This window comes from Dipodomys spectabilis, unplaced genomic scaffold (assembly GCF_019054845.1).
Source record: "Dipodomys spectabilis isolate Male_0828 unplaced genomic scaffold, ASM1905484v1 ptg000030l, whole genome shotgun sequence".
Taxonomy (NCBI): domain Eukaryota; kingdom Metazoa; phylum Chordata; class Mammalia; order Rodentia; family Heteromyidae; genus Dipodomys; species Dipodomys spectabilis.
Genome location: NW_024870707.1, coordinates 12,468,077 through 12,483,619, shown reverse-complemented (window position 1 = coordinate 12,483,619; position 15,543 = coordinate 12,468,077). Strand labels below are relative to the sequence as shown.

General features: G+C 59.0%; 1 protein-coding gene across 2 annotated transcripts; it reads left to right on the top strand.

Annotated features, from left to right (window-relative positions):
* The first annotated feature begins 5,278 nt into the window (after nucleotides 1-5,278).
* On the top strand, nucleotides 5,279-15,317 carry Unc93b1 (unc-93 homolog B1, TLR signaling regulator). Of its 2 annotated transcripts, XM_042676145.1 has the most exons (11): nucleotides 5,279-5,443; nucleotides 5,574-5,715; nucleotides 6,510-6,663; nucleotides 8,843-9,004; nucleotides 9,187-9,319; nucleotides 9,615-9,708; nucleotides 10,225-10,349; nucleotides 11,155-11,337; nucleotides 12,011-12,284; nucleotides 13,948-14,066; nucleotides 14,752-15,317. In XM_042676145.1, exons 1-11 carry the CDS (start codon nucleotides 5,348-5,350, stop codon nucleotides 15,064-15,066), a joined length of 1,797 nt encoding a protein of 598 aa, XP_042532079.1. In that variant the 5' UTR covers nucleotides 5,279-5,347; the 3' UTR covers nucleotides 15,067-15,317. The 2 variants fall into 2 exon arrangements, with proteins under 2 accessions (XP_042532079.1, XP_042532080.1); XM_042676146.1 differs by lacking the exons at nucleotides 12,011-12,284; nucleotides 14,752-15,317 and having other exon boundaries at nucleotides 13,948-14,064.
* Nucleotides 15,318-15,543: the final 226 nt, after the last annotated feature.

The following is a 15,543-nucleotide window of genomic DNA, read 5'->3' as shown; positions in this document are numbered from 1 at the left end:
CGCTCCCCGCCCTGCAGCTCCCAGGGACCCGCGGACACCCCTGCAGCTCCCAGGGACCGGCCCGCTCCCCGCCCTGCAGCTCCCAGGGACCCGCGGACACCCCTGCAGCTCCCAGGGACCGGCCCGCTCCCCGCCCTGCAGCTCCCAGGGACCGGCCCGCTCCCCGCCCTGCAGCTCCCAGGGACCCGCGGACACCCCTGCAGCTCCCAGGGACCGGCCCGCTCCCCGCCCTGCAGGACAGCCGTCACTGCGCTATGTGTCGCCGTGGTGATCCCTGGGGTCCTGCCGTGCTGGGTGCCGGGGGGCCTGTCTCCCCTGTCCCCCGCCCCACCCGGGCACCTCGGGGAGCCTGGCACAAACGCGACGAGCCTGCAGACAGGCAGGTGGTGGGTTCAGGTGTGTGGGAGACACCCTTTGTGCCCTGGGCCACTGCCGCAGCCTCCCTCTGCGCGTGCCCCGGGCCTGCCTGGAGCCTCCTCCCCAGGGCCTCCGGGCCGGCCTTGCACCTGGGAGATGCTAGTCACAGCCCCACCCCGGTCCTCTGCCTACCTGGGGAGGCAGGGCAGGTCGTCCGGCCCCACGCCCTCGCTAGCAGCCTGGTGGTTTGAGCTGCCTGGGTAAGGGGTGGGGGTCGGGGTCACGGAAGCCCCGTCCTCTGCTTAAGATGCAGCCCCCATCCGCCAGCTGTCACGTGGCTCAGCATGTGACAGCCCTGTGCCACTGCTCTCTGGAGCCGAGCCAGGCAGAAGCTCTGGCAGAGCCTCGTGCCAGGCGGGGCTAGGCTGGGGCTGAGCCCACAGCTGTCAGTCAGCAATGAGGCCCAGAGAGAGGCAGCCACCGATCCAAGGCCACACAGCAAATCAAGGGCCCACTGGAGGAAGCCTGGTGGGCGGGAGGGGCATTGGAGGATCTTGAGGGTGCCCTCCCTGGATGGAGGGCCTTCGGGGAACCCCTGTCTTCAGGGGCTGAATTTGGCACATATCCAAGAATGGCTTGGGTGGAGTCCCCCAAGAAAGCCAGGCAACAAAGCTCCTCCAGAGTGGGGGCAGGGAAGACACACTGGACACTGAACCTTTGGGGGACAGTGCGGGCTGGCCACACCTTTCTTTTGCTTGTTCCTTAAGGCTCTAGAGACATGGTGGGGCTTCCCAGTGATGACCTTGTCGAAGACACCCCAGCCTAGATGAGGCCCTCTGTGTGGGTCCCACAGGGAGCTGCTCTCAGGGATGGCTCTGGTTGGGAGGGAGACACAGAGGTTCTGAAGTTGGTTGGATTGTTTATTTATACTGAGGCTTGAATTCAGGGCCTCATGCTCTTGCTTGGCTTTTTTGCTCAAGGCTGGCACTCTACTCCTTGGTCCACACCTCTACTTCTGGCTCTTTGCTTTCAATTGGAGATAAGAATGTCTTGGATTCGTCTGCCTGGGCTGACTTTGAACCTTGAGCCTCAGATCTCAGTCTCCTGAGACTCTAGCCACCAGCCCAGCCCTGAAGTTTCTGATAGGGTTGAGTTCATGGTCTGTGGGCCAGACAGATCCTGCCCCTTGCAGGTCTCGCCTCTTTTTCCGGGGCTGTCACTTTACATCGGTGTTCTGGGAAAACTGGGCTGGCAACAGGAGCAGTGTTTGGATGGGCAGAGGAGACAACATGGCCAAGTACGCTGTGCCTGGAGCAGAGATGGTGCGGTGTGCCTGCCTTCCAGTCCTGGCCCGACACTCAGCCCTGGGGACCCAAGTGATGGGAGGGAGAAATGATCTAATTCATGTTTGTAGGCCTGGAACTGTCATGATTCCCAGTGCCCCCACTCCCCACCCCCGGGGCTGCTGCCTGGACTCCAGGTCCAGTCCCACCAACTGACCCTCAAACCCTTAGGCTCTACTGTCCACACTGCCCCCTGCCCCTTGCCCAAGACACTTAGCTCAAGGAGTTGAATGTACAGGGGAAACTGAGACCCACTGAGAGGCCCAAGGTCAGATCTGTCCCCCAGATCAGGGCCCCTTTCTCCTCTGCCAGGACCAGGAAGCCCCCTGTTTCCCTCCTAGAATCCCTCTGTTCATCCCTGGGCAGAAAGTCAGGCCCTCTTCCCACAACTGCCCAGCGTGGCCTGCTTGGCTTGCTTTGTAAGACTTGATGCAGAGTCTCTGTTTCCCCAGGCCCTCGGGGAGCCAGGGCCGGGCCAGGGCAGCCAGGCCAGGGAGGTGGCAGCAAGCGATTCATTCATGCACACATTTGTTCCTTCATTCCCATCTGCACTCTTGCTACTGACAGTCTTCCCAGCTGGAGGCTAAGTCTCCACAGCAAGTCACATCCCCTCACCAGCCTGTGACCTCACTCACAAGAGCGGTTGGCCCTGCCTCATGGGGCGGCAGTGAGGCGGAACAGGAGTGTGCTGGAGCAGGAGGAGCCGGAGTTCTGGGCCAGCTGGGGCTACACAGCAAGCCCCTGCCTCAAAATCCCCAAAACCAGACCAAGAAACAGAGAAGAAAGGCAGGCTGGGTGTTGGTGGCGCACGCCTGTAATCCTAGCTACTCAGGAGGCTGAAATCTGAGGATCTTGGTTCAAAGCCAGCCCAGGCACAGAAAAATCCGTAAGTCTCTGGAAATCATCTGATAGGACCTGAGGCACACAGCAGTATATATAAAGGGGCCTCGTGCCCCCTTTGCTGCTCTCTTAAGGAAGTAGCTATGCCTCAGGTCCTGGCCCCGCTGGCTTGGAGGCCAGGACCTTCCTGACTCAGGCTTGTGGGCCTCCACCAGGCCAGGGTGACCTTCCCAGGTGCAAAGTTAAGAGGTCACAGGAACGGCACTCAGGGAGCAGCAGTGATTGCACCTGGCACGTTTGCTCCCTCAGCAAAGCGTGTGGGCACCTCTGTGCCAATTCTCACGCCATTAGGCATCTCTGCCCAGAGAAGAGTAGTGCCCCAGCCAGGGCCACACAGAAGGACACACAGGGTCTTGTGCTCTGCCAGGCCTGCTCTCCACCCACAGCATTTCTTGGATACTTGGAGTGGGCTGGGACCTGGGCTCTGCTTGAAGCCCCCATTCCATGTACCACACCGCCCACATCAGCAGCCTCCTTCCTATCCCAGCCACACACCTGCCCACTGAATTCTATAGGACTAAATAAGCATGGATTTGGTCATCGCCCAAGACAAAGAACCTTGGGGTCCACTCCCACTGCAGCTTCTGGCCTCCTGTGTCCCTACGCTCCGGCCTCCCGCCCCTTTCTCGGCTCCTGTACTTCAGGCTCTACCCTTTCTCCTGCTCCGTCTGTAGCTCCCACTTCCAGGCAGTCAGCACCTGCATCGCGGTGCTAATTCACCCACCTGCCTCACCACAGCTGCACCTGGGCACCACTTGCAGAAATGTCACCACCTCAAATCTGAAGGCTCTGCAAGTTCCAGAGTCCGGCATGTCTCCCAGTGACCCCTCTGGGGCGGGGCTCGTCAGCTGGTCACTCATCCATCCAATCACATTTATCGATCACTAAGTAAGAGCTTGATACAATCACCTGCACAGGAGGACGAGGGACCAGCCAGCCTCTCAGACAAGGAGCTGAACACCAGGTAGGAAAGAGTGGGGCTCCCTCTTCCTCGGGGTGGTAGTGTACACTGAGAGCAAGGAGGGCACACAACAGCAGGCGCAGAGTGTGAAACAGAACTGAATATTTTCTGAATATTTGGGTGTTTCCAACTAGGTGGGAAGCCAGGGTACAGGCGATTCAGGAGTCTCTGGACCCTCCCCTGCAGGGCCCAACCATGCAACCTCTCTATCCCCAACCCCTTCCCTAGGGAGGTCAGCAAACTGAAGCTAGTTTGGGACATGGCAGGTGGGCTGTGCTGAGCAAGTAGTGCGTGGCTTACAGACAGGTGGGTTTGGAGCTGACAAAGGCAATAGTGAGAGGAGCTAGTGACCGGCCAGGAATAAAGCTTTGTATCATGTCAATAATTCCACTATAAACTGGGAGCCAGTGGCTCATACCTGTAATCCTAGCTACTCAGGATGCTGAGAGCTGAGGATCACGGTTCAAAGCCAGCCCAAACTAAGAAAGTCTGTGAGACTCTTAATTCCAATGAACCACCAAAAAGCCGGAAGTGGAGCTTTGGCTCAAGTGGTAGATCACTAGCCTTGATCTACATGAGAAAGCAAAGCCCTGAGTTCAAGAGTTCAAGTCCCAGTATTGGAACACAAAAAATACAATCCCAGGGGCTGGGAAGATGGCTCAATGGTGGAGCACTTGCCTTGCATGCCTGAGGCCCTGGGTTCGATTCCTCAGTACCACATAAGCAAAAAGAAAAAAAAAAGCCAGAAGTGGAGCTGTGGCTCAAGTGGTAGAGCGCTAGCCTTGAGCTGAATACCTGAGGGACAGCGCCCAGGCCCAGAGTTCAGGCCCCACGACTGGACCCCAAAAATAAAAATAAAAAATAAATTAAAAAAATTAAAAAAAAATACAATTCCACCGTAACCCTGGGAAATAGTGTCAGCTGCCCCCAATTTTGTGGCCACAGAGGTGAGTGCTAAGGGGGTGGGATGAGTTCCTAAATGACAGGACGTAATTGAGCTCACATCCTGGATGCCGAGTCCCTGACCACACAGGGATATCAGAGGAGACAACTTGGACACACACGTGTGCACATACCCCATGCATGCACGCACACAAGCACCCAAACGTGTACATGTGCACACACGTGCACACACACACACACAAACACATGCCCACATACATGTATTCACCTGCATACAGACACCACAGGCGCACACACCACAGGCGCATACACACACATGCACAACACAAACACATGCGCACACACAAATGTACAGGCATGCATACACGTGCACGGAGGGTACCTGCGGGGTGGGGCTGGGCGAATCAGGAGGTGGGGCAGGGCTGGGCATGCGGAACGGGGTGCAAATCAGGGGAGGGGGGACGGGAAGGAGGGAGGACGGGCGCGAGTGAGTTAAGGGGCGTGGCTAGTCCCGGAGCAGAGCTTGGGGGCATGGCACCCCGGGGGCGTGGCTAGTCCGGCTGTGGCTGCTCAGGGGCGTGGCTAGTCCGGCTGTGGCTGCTCAGGGGCGTGGCTAGTCCGGCTGTGGCTGCTCAGGGGCGTGGCTAGTCCGGCTGGGGCGGCCCAGGGGCGTGGCTAGTCCGGCTGGGGCGGCCCAGGGGCGTGGCTAGTCCGGCTGGGGTGGCTCAGGGGCGTGGCTAGGCGGGCTGGGGCGGCCCGGGGGCGTGGCTAGTCGGGGGCGGGACGAGCGGGACGGGGCGGGAAGGGCCCGGCGGGAGGAAGGCCTGGCGGGCGTCAGGGGTGGCGGACCAGCGCCCAGTCCTCGGTCCGGGTCTGACCGGCCATGGAGCCCGAGCCGCCGCTCTATCCGGTGGCAGGGCCCGCGGGCCCGCAGGGCGATGAAGACGGTTTCGGGGTCCCCGATGGACCCGACGCCCCGGTGAGCGGGGTCGGGAGCGCAGGGCGGGGGGGGGGGGCAGGGTGACCCGCCGGCGGGCCGGGAGCCGTGGGCCGGACGGGCGGCCCGGGCCGCACCGACCAGCGGGTGCGAGCGACGTGTGGGTCCGCAGCTGGACGAGCTGGTGGGCGCGTACCCCAACTACAACGAGGAGGAGGAGGAACGCCGCTACTACCGCCGCAAGCGCCTCGGGGTGCTCAAGAACGTGCTGGCGGCCAGCGCGGGCGGCATGCTCACCTACGGCGTCTACCTGGGTACGGCCGCGGCCCGCCCACCCCGCCCGACCCCGCCCGACCCCGCCCGACCCCGCCCGACCCCGCCGGCCGCCCCCACCCGGCCCGGCTGGGAAAGAGAAAGCGAGCGGCCGCCGCTTCCCCTTTCGCTTCCCGCCTCTGCTTCGCCGCTACCCGGCGGGGAGGGCTGCGCACCTGCGCCCCGGGCCGCCACGGCCCCGCCACGGCCCCGCCACGGCCTCGCCACGGCCCCGCGCGTCTGGGCGCCGACCCCGTGCCCCACGGGCGCTGCACGCTTGTAACCCACCTCTGCCTGGGTGCATGCAGACCTCCGCAGTCCTCCCGCAGACCTGGCTGCTCCTCCACCTCCACAGTCCTCCCGCAGACCAGGCTGCTCCTCCATGCCTCCCCAGTCCTCTCATAGACCAGGCTGCTCCTCCATGCCTCCCAGTCCTCCCATAGACCGGGCTGCTCCTCCATGCCTCCCCAGTCCTCCCACAGACCAGGCTGCTCCTCCACCTCCCCAGTCCTCCTGCAGACCAGGCTGCTCCTCCATGCTGCTCCTGTCCCCAGGCCTCCCACAGACCAGGCTGCTCCTCCACCTCCCCAGTCCTCCCGCAGACCAGGCTGCTCCTCCACCTCCCCAGTCCTCCTGCAGACCAGGCTGCTCCTCCACCTCCCCAGTCCTCCTGCAGACCAGGCTGCTCCTCCATGCCTCCCCAGTCCTCTCATAGACCAGGCTGCTCCTCCATGCTGCTCCTGTCCCCAGGCCTCCCACAGACCAGGCTGCTCCTCCATGCTGCTCCTGTCCCCAGGCCTCCTTCAGATCCAGCTTATCCTGCACTATGATGAGACCTACCGCGAAGTGAAGTACGGCAACATGGGGCTGCCAGACATCGACAGCAAGATGCTCATGGGAATCAACGTGACGCCCATCGCCGCCCTCCTCTACACGCCCTTGCTCATCAGGTGCAACACTGCCCTCCAGGGCTGGGCTTTCACCTGGACCTCAACCGTGCAGAGGCTGTTGGGGCCCGAGGGCTCTGGCTGGCCTGATGTTTTATGGGGAGCCCTTGCCTGCCTGGGAGGGAGTGGGAGTAAAGGGGGGAAGCCCAAGTGTGGGGAAGAAATGAGAGCTTAGACCCAGCACATTTAGTTCAAGCCACAGACATCAGGCTGCCATTCTCAGATTACCTGTGTTGGATCACATGGCTTCTTCCGCACTGCCTCTGTGGCTGCCAGCCCCTACCAGCACCTTCTGTGGGGGCCCTGGAGCCCCACGAGTACAATGGATCTGCCAACTAAAGCTCACGCACCCACCCTTAGCCCATCTTCTAATGACTGGTGTTGAGGGTTCATTTCTTTCAGAAGGGCCTGGCCGGGTAGGTGACCAGGACAGAGGGTGGACGGTAGATTTATGTCTCAGGGTGTTTAGCCCAGCCTCCTGGACAGTGCACGAGTTAATCCCTCCACAGCATCTTCCCTGGTGGAACTCAGAGACTGATGGGCAGATTGTATGAGTTTTAGTTCCCTTATTTTATTTTTTGTTTCTAGTTTGCTATAATCACAGCGCTGTAACCACAGCTGCACAGGGTTAGGTCATTATAACCGGAATCTGAGAAAAGAAAGATCCTCAAGGCTCTTCAGCAGATGGACTGAGTTCACTGTCTTGCCACCACGTGTGGATCAAGTCCACATCCTTGCACACCAGAGCACGTGGGTGTGCAAGACTCACTTTTGCTTTCTTTCTTCTTTGTGCTAGATATATCTTACCTCTTCTGCAGCCTTCATGGTTGAATGTCTTGCAAGAGTCAAACTTTTGAGAGAGATGGGGGGGCTCTGAACCATGGTTCCAAGCTCCTGGGGTGCCACTCACTGTTTGCTTCTTTTTATTTGATTTAATTATTATTATTATTTGTGTGTGTGTTGGTACTGGGGTTGGACTCAGGGCCTGGTCACTGTCTCTGAGCTTTTTTGCTCAAGGCTGGTGCTCTACAACGTGAGCCACAGCTCCACATCCTGCTTTTTGGTGAGTAATTGGAGCTGAGACTCACGGACTTTCCTGCCCCAGCTGGCTTCAAACTTTAATCCTCAGACCTCAGCTTCCTGAGTAGCTAAAGTTACAGGCTCCAGCCACGGGCACCCAGTTCAATCTGCTTTTCCAAAGCGCTCTACCCATTACAAAAGGATCACTGGCTAGCTGGGCCAGTTTCTAAACCACATCCCCCCCGCAGCAGGAAAAATTTCTGGGTTTGCTGTTTTACTCTATCAGAATGTCCAGTTGTGTGCGACCTATCTTCCTACTCAATAGACCACAAGAGACTGCTTATCTAAGTATTAGATAACAAAATGAGGATGATAAAAGAGCCTGAGTGGAGTACTCGGGCTGCTCTGCCTAGCACTTCCTAGAAGTCAAAACGAAGGCCTGAATGAGCACAATACAGAAACAGGAGTGTTTTGTTCTTTTTTTCTTTTTTTGTTGGCCATGGGGCTTGAACACAGGACCTAGGCTCTACCTCTGAGCTCTTTTGCTCAAGGATATTGTACTCTACCCTATGAGCCAGAGTGCAACTTCTGGTTTTCTGGTGGTTTATTGGAGATGAGAGTCTCATGGACAAATCTCAGCCTCCTGAGCAGCTAGGATTACAGACATGACTCACTCATGCCTGCCTTACCAGGAGTGCTTTTTGTTTTTTCTTTTTGGCCAGTTCTGGGGCTTGAACTCAGGGCTTAGGCTCTGTCCCTGAGCTTCTTTTGCTCAAGGCTAGCAGTCTACTACTTGAGCCACAGTGCCGCTTCAGGCTTTTTCTGTATACATGGTACTGAGGAATGGAACCCAGGGCTTCATGCATGCTAGGCAAGCACTCTACCACTAAGCCACCTTTCCAGCCCACCAGGAGTGGTTTTTAACTTGATCAGCCTCCATCTTTGAGAGAGTTCTTGTGCTGTCACTCATCAAGCCCTTCCCCTTAATTCCCCTGAGACCTTCCCCCCAGACCTATCCTGGTGAGTAGACTGCACCTTCAGATCAGGTTCTTTGACTCCACCTCACACAGCCTTGGGTTGAGACCTGGGGTTGTGGTCAGAGCGGTGGGGGGGGGGCCTGAGGGGGGGTCCTGTGGTACCAGCATCCCCCCCACTGCGGCAGGTTTTTTGGCACCAAGTGGATGATGTTTCTGGCCATTGGCATCTATGCCCTCTTTGTGTCCACCAACTACTGGGAGCGCTACTACACTCTCGTTCCCTCTGCTGTGGCTCTGGGCATGGCCATTGTGCCTCTTTGGGCCTCCATGGGCAACTACATAACCAGGTAAGCCTGGGGACTGGCGGGGAGGGGGCGTTGGAGGCCCAGCTAAAAACCCTGCGCTAGGCTACACGGGTGTGCTTCCACTCCTTGGGTTTCCTGGGTTTTCCCCTGGGGTTGGCCAGCCTATAGCTCTGGGTGTGGGGAGTGGAGGGGACGGGGAGAGCCTTCGCTCCTCTGTGGTCCAGGATGGCCCAGAAGTACTACGAGTACTCCCACTACAAGGAGCATGAGGACCACGGCCCCCGGCATCGGCCGCCTCCGGGCTCCCACGCGCCCTACCTCCTGGTCTTCCAAGCCATCTTCTACAGCTTCTTCCATGTGAGTGTGTCACCTGCGACGCTGGCTGGGGGTGCTAGCGGTCCAGGCCCCCAGATCCCACACGTGGGAGCCCAGGAGTGGTTCTCTCAGCCCTCTAGTCCCATCTTCCTCTTCCGGAGTCAACCCTTGACCTGTCATGACAGAGACATCATCCCACCCGGTTTACAGAGCTGACTTGGGGAGGGGGAATCCTTCTTCCCTGGTCCCCAGAGGTGGGGGAGCTCCGACCCCCCGTGGGAGGAGGGCTGCCTGACTTCATGCCTGAGTCTGGCCACAGCTGCTCTTCTGTCCACAGCTGAGCTTTGCCTGCGCCCAGCTGCCTATGATTTACTTCTTGAATGACTACTTGTATGACCTGAATCACACGCTGTACAATGTGCACAGCTGCGGTCAGTCCTCATGCGGGCGGAGGGGCGGAGGGGTGGAGGGGCGGAGGGGTGGAGGGGCGGAGGGGCGGAGGGGTGGAGGGGTGGAGGGGTGGAGGAGACTCCGCAAGGCCTGCTTCCTCATCCATTCAGTCACCCAGAAGACACGGGGCCCTCATTCACAGGGTTCAGGGCTCCAAGAGCAGTGTCCAGTAGCTCTCCTCAGAAAGGCCTAAGGCCCGGTACTATGTGGTTAGATACCAGAGGCAGGGACGGGGTAGGACAAGGCAGGGAAAGTTCCCTGGAGGAGGGGCTATCTGGGTTGAGGCTGCTTTGGGGACCAGGCATGCTGCCAGTCAATGTGGAGTGGTGGGAGGTGGACTGGTCCCTTACCCCCTAGGGACCCTGACCTCCTAACTGACCCCCAAGGATCCCTCCTTTGCTGGCACTGCCCTGGCCTGCCCCACCACCTTGTCCCTACTGCTGCATTTCTTTGTGCCTCTGCTCCCTGCCACATGACACCCTGCGCTCCCTTCCCAGGCACTCAGAGCCACGACATCCTCAAGGGCTTCAACAAGACAGTTTTGCAGACACTCCCCTGGAGCCGAAACCTCATTGTGGTGGAGAGCGTGCTCATGGCAGTGGCTTTCCTGGCCATGCTGCTGGTGAGGCCCAGGCTTGGGGATGGGGCAGAGAGCGAGGATGGGTGTGGCCAGTCAGGAGCCTGGGCAGCCTGGTGTGGCCCAGGCAGGGTAGTGGCCTTGGAGTGGGCGCTCAGACTCAGGCCTGAGTGGTGAGTTCTGGAAGTGAGCTGATGCCCGTGGACCAAGGCTGGAGTTGGAATCTCAAGAATCCGTGGGAAGGAGGTCTAAGTAAAGAGGGACCAAGGGGACTGGCTGTGACCTGTGAGGGGGTCAGGGCTGAGTGGAGCTAAAGTGTGGGGGGTGAGATCAGGGACCAGGCTGAGTTCAGGGTTACCTGAGAGCAGAGAAAGCGTGAGGGTGTAGCCTTGGATTGAGAGGCGGAGTCCTGGGCCTGGAGGAGCACCGAGGTGAGGCCCTCTGAGTGAGGCGTGTGCTGAGGCCTGGGGGGCATGTGCTGAGGCCTGGAGAGTGCCTGTGGGCGGGGCCTTGGGCTGAGGCCTGTATTCGGTGTGCCTGTGGGCGGGGCCTTGGGCTGAGGCCTGTATTGGGTGTGCCTGTGGGCGGGGCCTTGGGCTGAGGACTGTATTGGGTGTGCCTGTGGGCGGGGCCTTGGGCTGAGGCCTGTATTGGGTATGCCTGTGGGCGGGGCCTTGGGCTGAGGCCTGGAGGGTGCCTAGGGGCGGGGCTTTGACCAGGGCTGGGGCCAGGGCTGAGTTCTGTGTTGGGTGCACCCATGGGTTGGCCCTTGGGCTGAGTTGGGGTTGGAGCCCAGGGGTCTAGGCCTGCTCGCCTGGCTGGTCATGCCTTATCAGCTCCTGTTCTTCAGGTGCTGGGCCTGTGTGGCGCTGCTTACCGGCCCACAGAGGAGATCGACCTGCGCAGCGTGGGCTGGGGCAACATCTTCCAGCTGCCCTTCAAGCACATGCGGGACTTCCGCCTGCGCCACCTCGTGCCTTTCTTCATCTACAGCGGCTTCGAGGTGCTCTTTGCCTGCACTGGATTCGCCCTGGTAAGTACAAGCCTGTGCAGGCTTGCCCATAAAGCAGGATGTCCAGGTAAGTTTGAGTTTTAGATGAACAGCAAGTAACTTTTCAGTATGTGTATAAATGTACAAGAAGAAAGACCCTGGATGTTTCCCTCTATTCTCTTTCTACTCGTCTCCTTTATCATGATGAGTCATTTTAACTTCTGTGTGTGTGTGTGTGTGTGTGTGTGTGTGTGTGTGTGTGTGTGTGTGTGCTGGTACTGGGTCTTGAACCCAGGCTTGGATGCTATTCCTTAGCTTTTTTTTTGCTCAAGAATAGTGCTCTACTACTTGAGCCACAGCTCCACTTTTGGCTTTTTGCTGGTTAATTGGAGCTAAGAGTTTCATGGATTTTTCTGCCAGAGTTGGCTTGAAACCAAGCTCCTCAGAGCTTAGCCTCCTGAGTAGCTAGGATTACAGGCATGAGCCACCAGCACCCAGCCTCATTTGAATAACTTCTCTGGATCTGAAGTGGGATAAACTACTTGGTTTCAGATGAGCTATAGCCCTGGGTGTCTGGGGACATAATCCAAAAAAATTCACATTTCCTATCCATCTCCCTTCCTAGAGGTCTTGCAGGGAGTCAGAGGAGGTGCAGATCCAGCAAGGAGTGGCCTAAAGTGACACCCTGTGTGGGTGCTGTCTCCTGTCTCCGCAGGGCTATGGCGTGTGCTCCATGGGGCTGGAGCGCCTGGCCTACCTCCTCATAGCTTACAGCCTGGGGGCCTCAGCTGCCTGCATCGTGGGTCTGCTGGGGTTGTGGCTGCCACGTTCCGTGCCCCTGCTAGCTGGGGCCGGCCTGCACCTGCTGCTCATCTTCAGCCTCTTTTTCTGGGCCCCTGTGCCTGGGGCTTTGCAACAAAGCTGGATCCTCTACATGACAGCTGCCCTCTGGGGTGTGGGCAGCGCCTTCAACAAGACGGGGCTCAGCAGTGAGTATTGCACTGGGCACTGGGGTGGTGGGTGGGGCCTGTGACAGCCTCTGGGTGGCCAGGGAGCATTTCCATTCCAGAGACAGACATGGGGTCTGCCACGGGGTTCCATGGAGGAAGTATAGGGAGGTGGAGATCTCCTGTGTCCAGTCCAGAGGTGGAAAGAGCATGCACACTGTAGGGACAGGCGTGGAAGTCTGTGGGCGCCTGAAAGAGCATAGGGAGTGCTGTGGTGTGGAGTTGCTGGTGTGGACACTGAGGCTGGTTTAAATTCTTGTGGATATACAGAGTGAGTGAGGGCTCTGTGGACAGCCCTTAGGGACAGTGGGAGAAACATAGCAGACGCCCCCTTCTCATGCCAGGCCCATCCTGGCATAGTTTCTGTGACAGTGGAAGTAGATGTCTGGATCTTGTTTGTACTAGGGCAAAGCAGCAGGTGTTCCTGCCCATATTCCAGGGTGTAGGTGCAGATCTAAGCTCTTTTCTTTTTCCTTTTTTGGTAATCCTTGGGGTTGAGTCTGTCAGCACTACAATGCTAAGTGATACTTCTAGTCCCAGATCTGGACCTTTTTGAGACAGGAGCAGGCTTGAAGCCTCAGAGCACAGCAGCGGAGTCCAGGCCACAAGCCTGAGCCTTTGCCAGTCACATGCAGCTGTTCCTTGGGTCATTAATATTAACAGTTATGTGGATCATCAATCAATATCAACATTTATTTTGATGGCTGGTCGCATTAAATTGTGTGTGTGTGTGTGTGTGTGTGCTGGCACTGGGGCTCAAACTCAGGACCTCACACCAGCTTAGCTTTTTTGCTCAAGGCTGGTGCTCTATCAGTTGAGCCACGCTTCCCCTTCCAGATTCTTGCTGGTTAATTGCAGGTACAGATATATTGGATTTAATCTGCACGATCTACCTTCAAACCCAAATCCCCCAATCTTAGCCTCCTGAGTAGCTAGGATTACAGGTGTGAGCCACGGCCCCTGGCTCTCTTCACAGTTTTGAATGTCACCACCTCTGGTGGTGCTCTGCTCGTTTCCTGAGCCTGAAGTCAGTGTTGATAGTGAGTGGCTCTCATGGTCTGCCAGGTGCTTTGTGGTCTTGCTTGTAGAACCTCCCAGCTTGATGTGTAATATGTGTAAGCTCATTTCACAGCTGGGAAAAGCAGATCTCAGGAACCAAGTAACTGCCCCAAACCACTCACAGAAGCAACATTTCAATCCATATCTTCTCACCTCTAAATTCCTATCTTTGTCCACCTTCCATTCATGAGCACTTGACTCAGAGTCTCCTGAATCCCCTGCTGTCCCGTGCTCTTTCTGCCCATCCCTAGGAAAGAAACAAGTCCCTCTGCCGTACACTTTGGGTTTGCACAGTATTGTTCTCCTCAGACCTGAAGAGGAGAAGGAATAGCTTCTGTGTGCCCTGGGGTCCAGGGGAGGACCTGACTAAGATCAGAGCTTTTCTGCGGCTGCCCTGTGTGCCCGCATGGGGAGTTTAGTAAGCAGAGCTTCCACTAGAGCATGCACCAGGGCTGGTCTACAGGGAGGGGGCTCAGGGATGGCCTGGTACAAGGCCTAGGAGAGTCACAGGTAGGAAATCAGCATTCCCCCCGCCCCCGGGCCCCAATGAACACCTGGCACTTGCCCTGCCCCCCACTATTCACAGCACTCCTGGGAATCCTATATGAAGACAAGGAGAGGCAGGACTTCATCTTCACCATTTACCACTGGTGGCAGGCGGTGGCCATCTTTGTCGTGTACCTGGGCTCCAGCCTGCCCATGAAGGTGAGGCTGCTGCTGGTGGGGGGGGGTGGGGGGAGGGGGGAGTGTAGGGAGGGAAGAAACCATGCCTGTCAGCCAGTAGCTGGGCTCCTGGCTTCCCAGGGCCCCTCCGCAGCTCACCAGGCAAGGGAGGAAACGGAGGACTTCAAGGAAGCATGGAAGATAGGGGCCTGTGGCGGAGCTGGAGCTTACATACTGTGCTCCCCAACCAAATAGCAGATGTGTGCAGTGGCTGAGTTAGTACGCACTGCCTTCAGGGCGTGACTTCCAGGCTAACCTGCAGTCACTGAGCCCCAAGCGCGTGCACGGTGTTTATTTTTTATTTTTATTTTGTCTTTTTTTTTGTCGGTCGTGGGGCTTGAACTCTGGGCCTAGGCACTGTCCTTGAGCTCTTCAGCTCAAGGCGAGCGCTCAACCACTTGAGCCACAGCACCATGTCCAGTTTTCTGATGGTTAATTGGAGATAAGAGTCTCATAGACGTTCCTGCCCGGGCTGGCTTTGAACCGTGATCCTCAGATCTCAGCCTGCTGCGGAGCTAGGGTTACAGGCGGGAGCCACGGGCGCTGGGCTGTGCGCTAAGGTCAAGCAGGGCCACACCTGTCTCTAGGCCTCATCAAACCCGCACCTTTACTCTGGGAGGCACAGGCGTGGGCAAGGGTGGAGCCCCTCACCCCTCCCTGTGCCCAGGTCAAGCTGGCCGTGCTGCTGGCGACGCTGGCGGCGGCGGCGGGCTCGTACCTGTGGATGGAGCAGAAGCTGCGGCGCGGGCTGACCCCGCGCCAGCCCCGCATCCCGCGGCCCCAGCACAAAGTGCGCGGCTACCGCTACCTGGAGGAGGACAACTCGGACGAGAGCGACGCGGAGCGCCCGCCCGGAGCCGGGGCCGACTGCGCGGAGCCTGCGCCCGCCGGGCCAGGCCTGGGCCCGCAGCCCGACGGCCCCCAGCGCCGGCTCTGCCCCTACGAACAGGCGCAGGGGCGCGAGGGGCCCGAGGAGCAGTGAGGGCCCGGGCGCGGCCCTGGACTCTGCTCGCCCGCCTCAGTTTACCATCGCTCAGTTTACCCCACCAGCAAGGAGGACCCCGGGTCTCCCGGGAACGCCACAGGCGCCGTCTACCGGAGGGGTGAGGGTCGCCCCGCAGGGCCAGCGTGGGGTCCGAGGGGGGAGGGAGACTCGGTGCGCCCCGCCCAACCCCCCCCTCTCTCCCCAGGCTCCGCCCCAACCCCCGCCTGCCCACCCCAAGCTCTGCCCCCAAACCCCGCCCACCCCGCCCCAGGCTCCACCCAAGCACTGCCCCGCTGGCCCCAGGCTCCGCCCCCAACCCCCCCACTCACCCCGCCCCAGGCTCCGCCCCAAGCACCGCCCCAACTGCCCAGGCTCCGCCCAAACCCCGCCCACTCGCCCCAGGCCCCGCCCCAAGCACCGCCCCAACTGCCCAGGCCCCCGCCCAAAGTACCGCCCTAACTGCTCAGGCCCCGC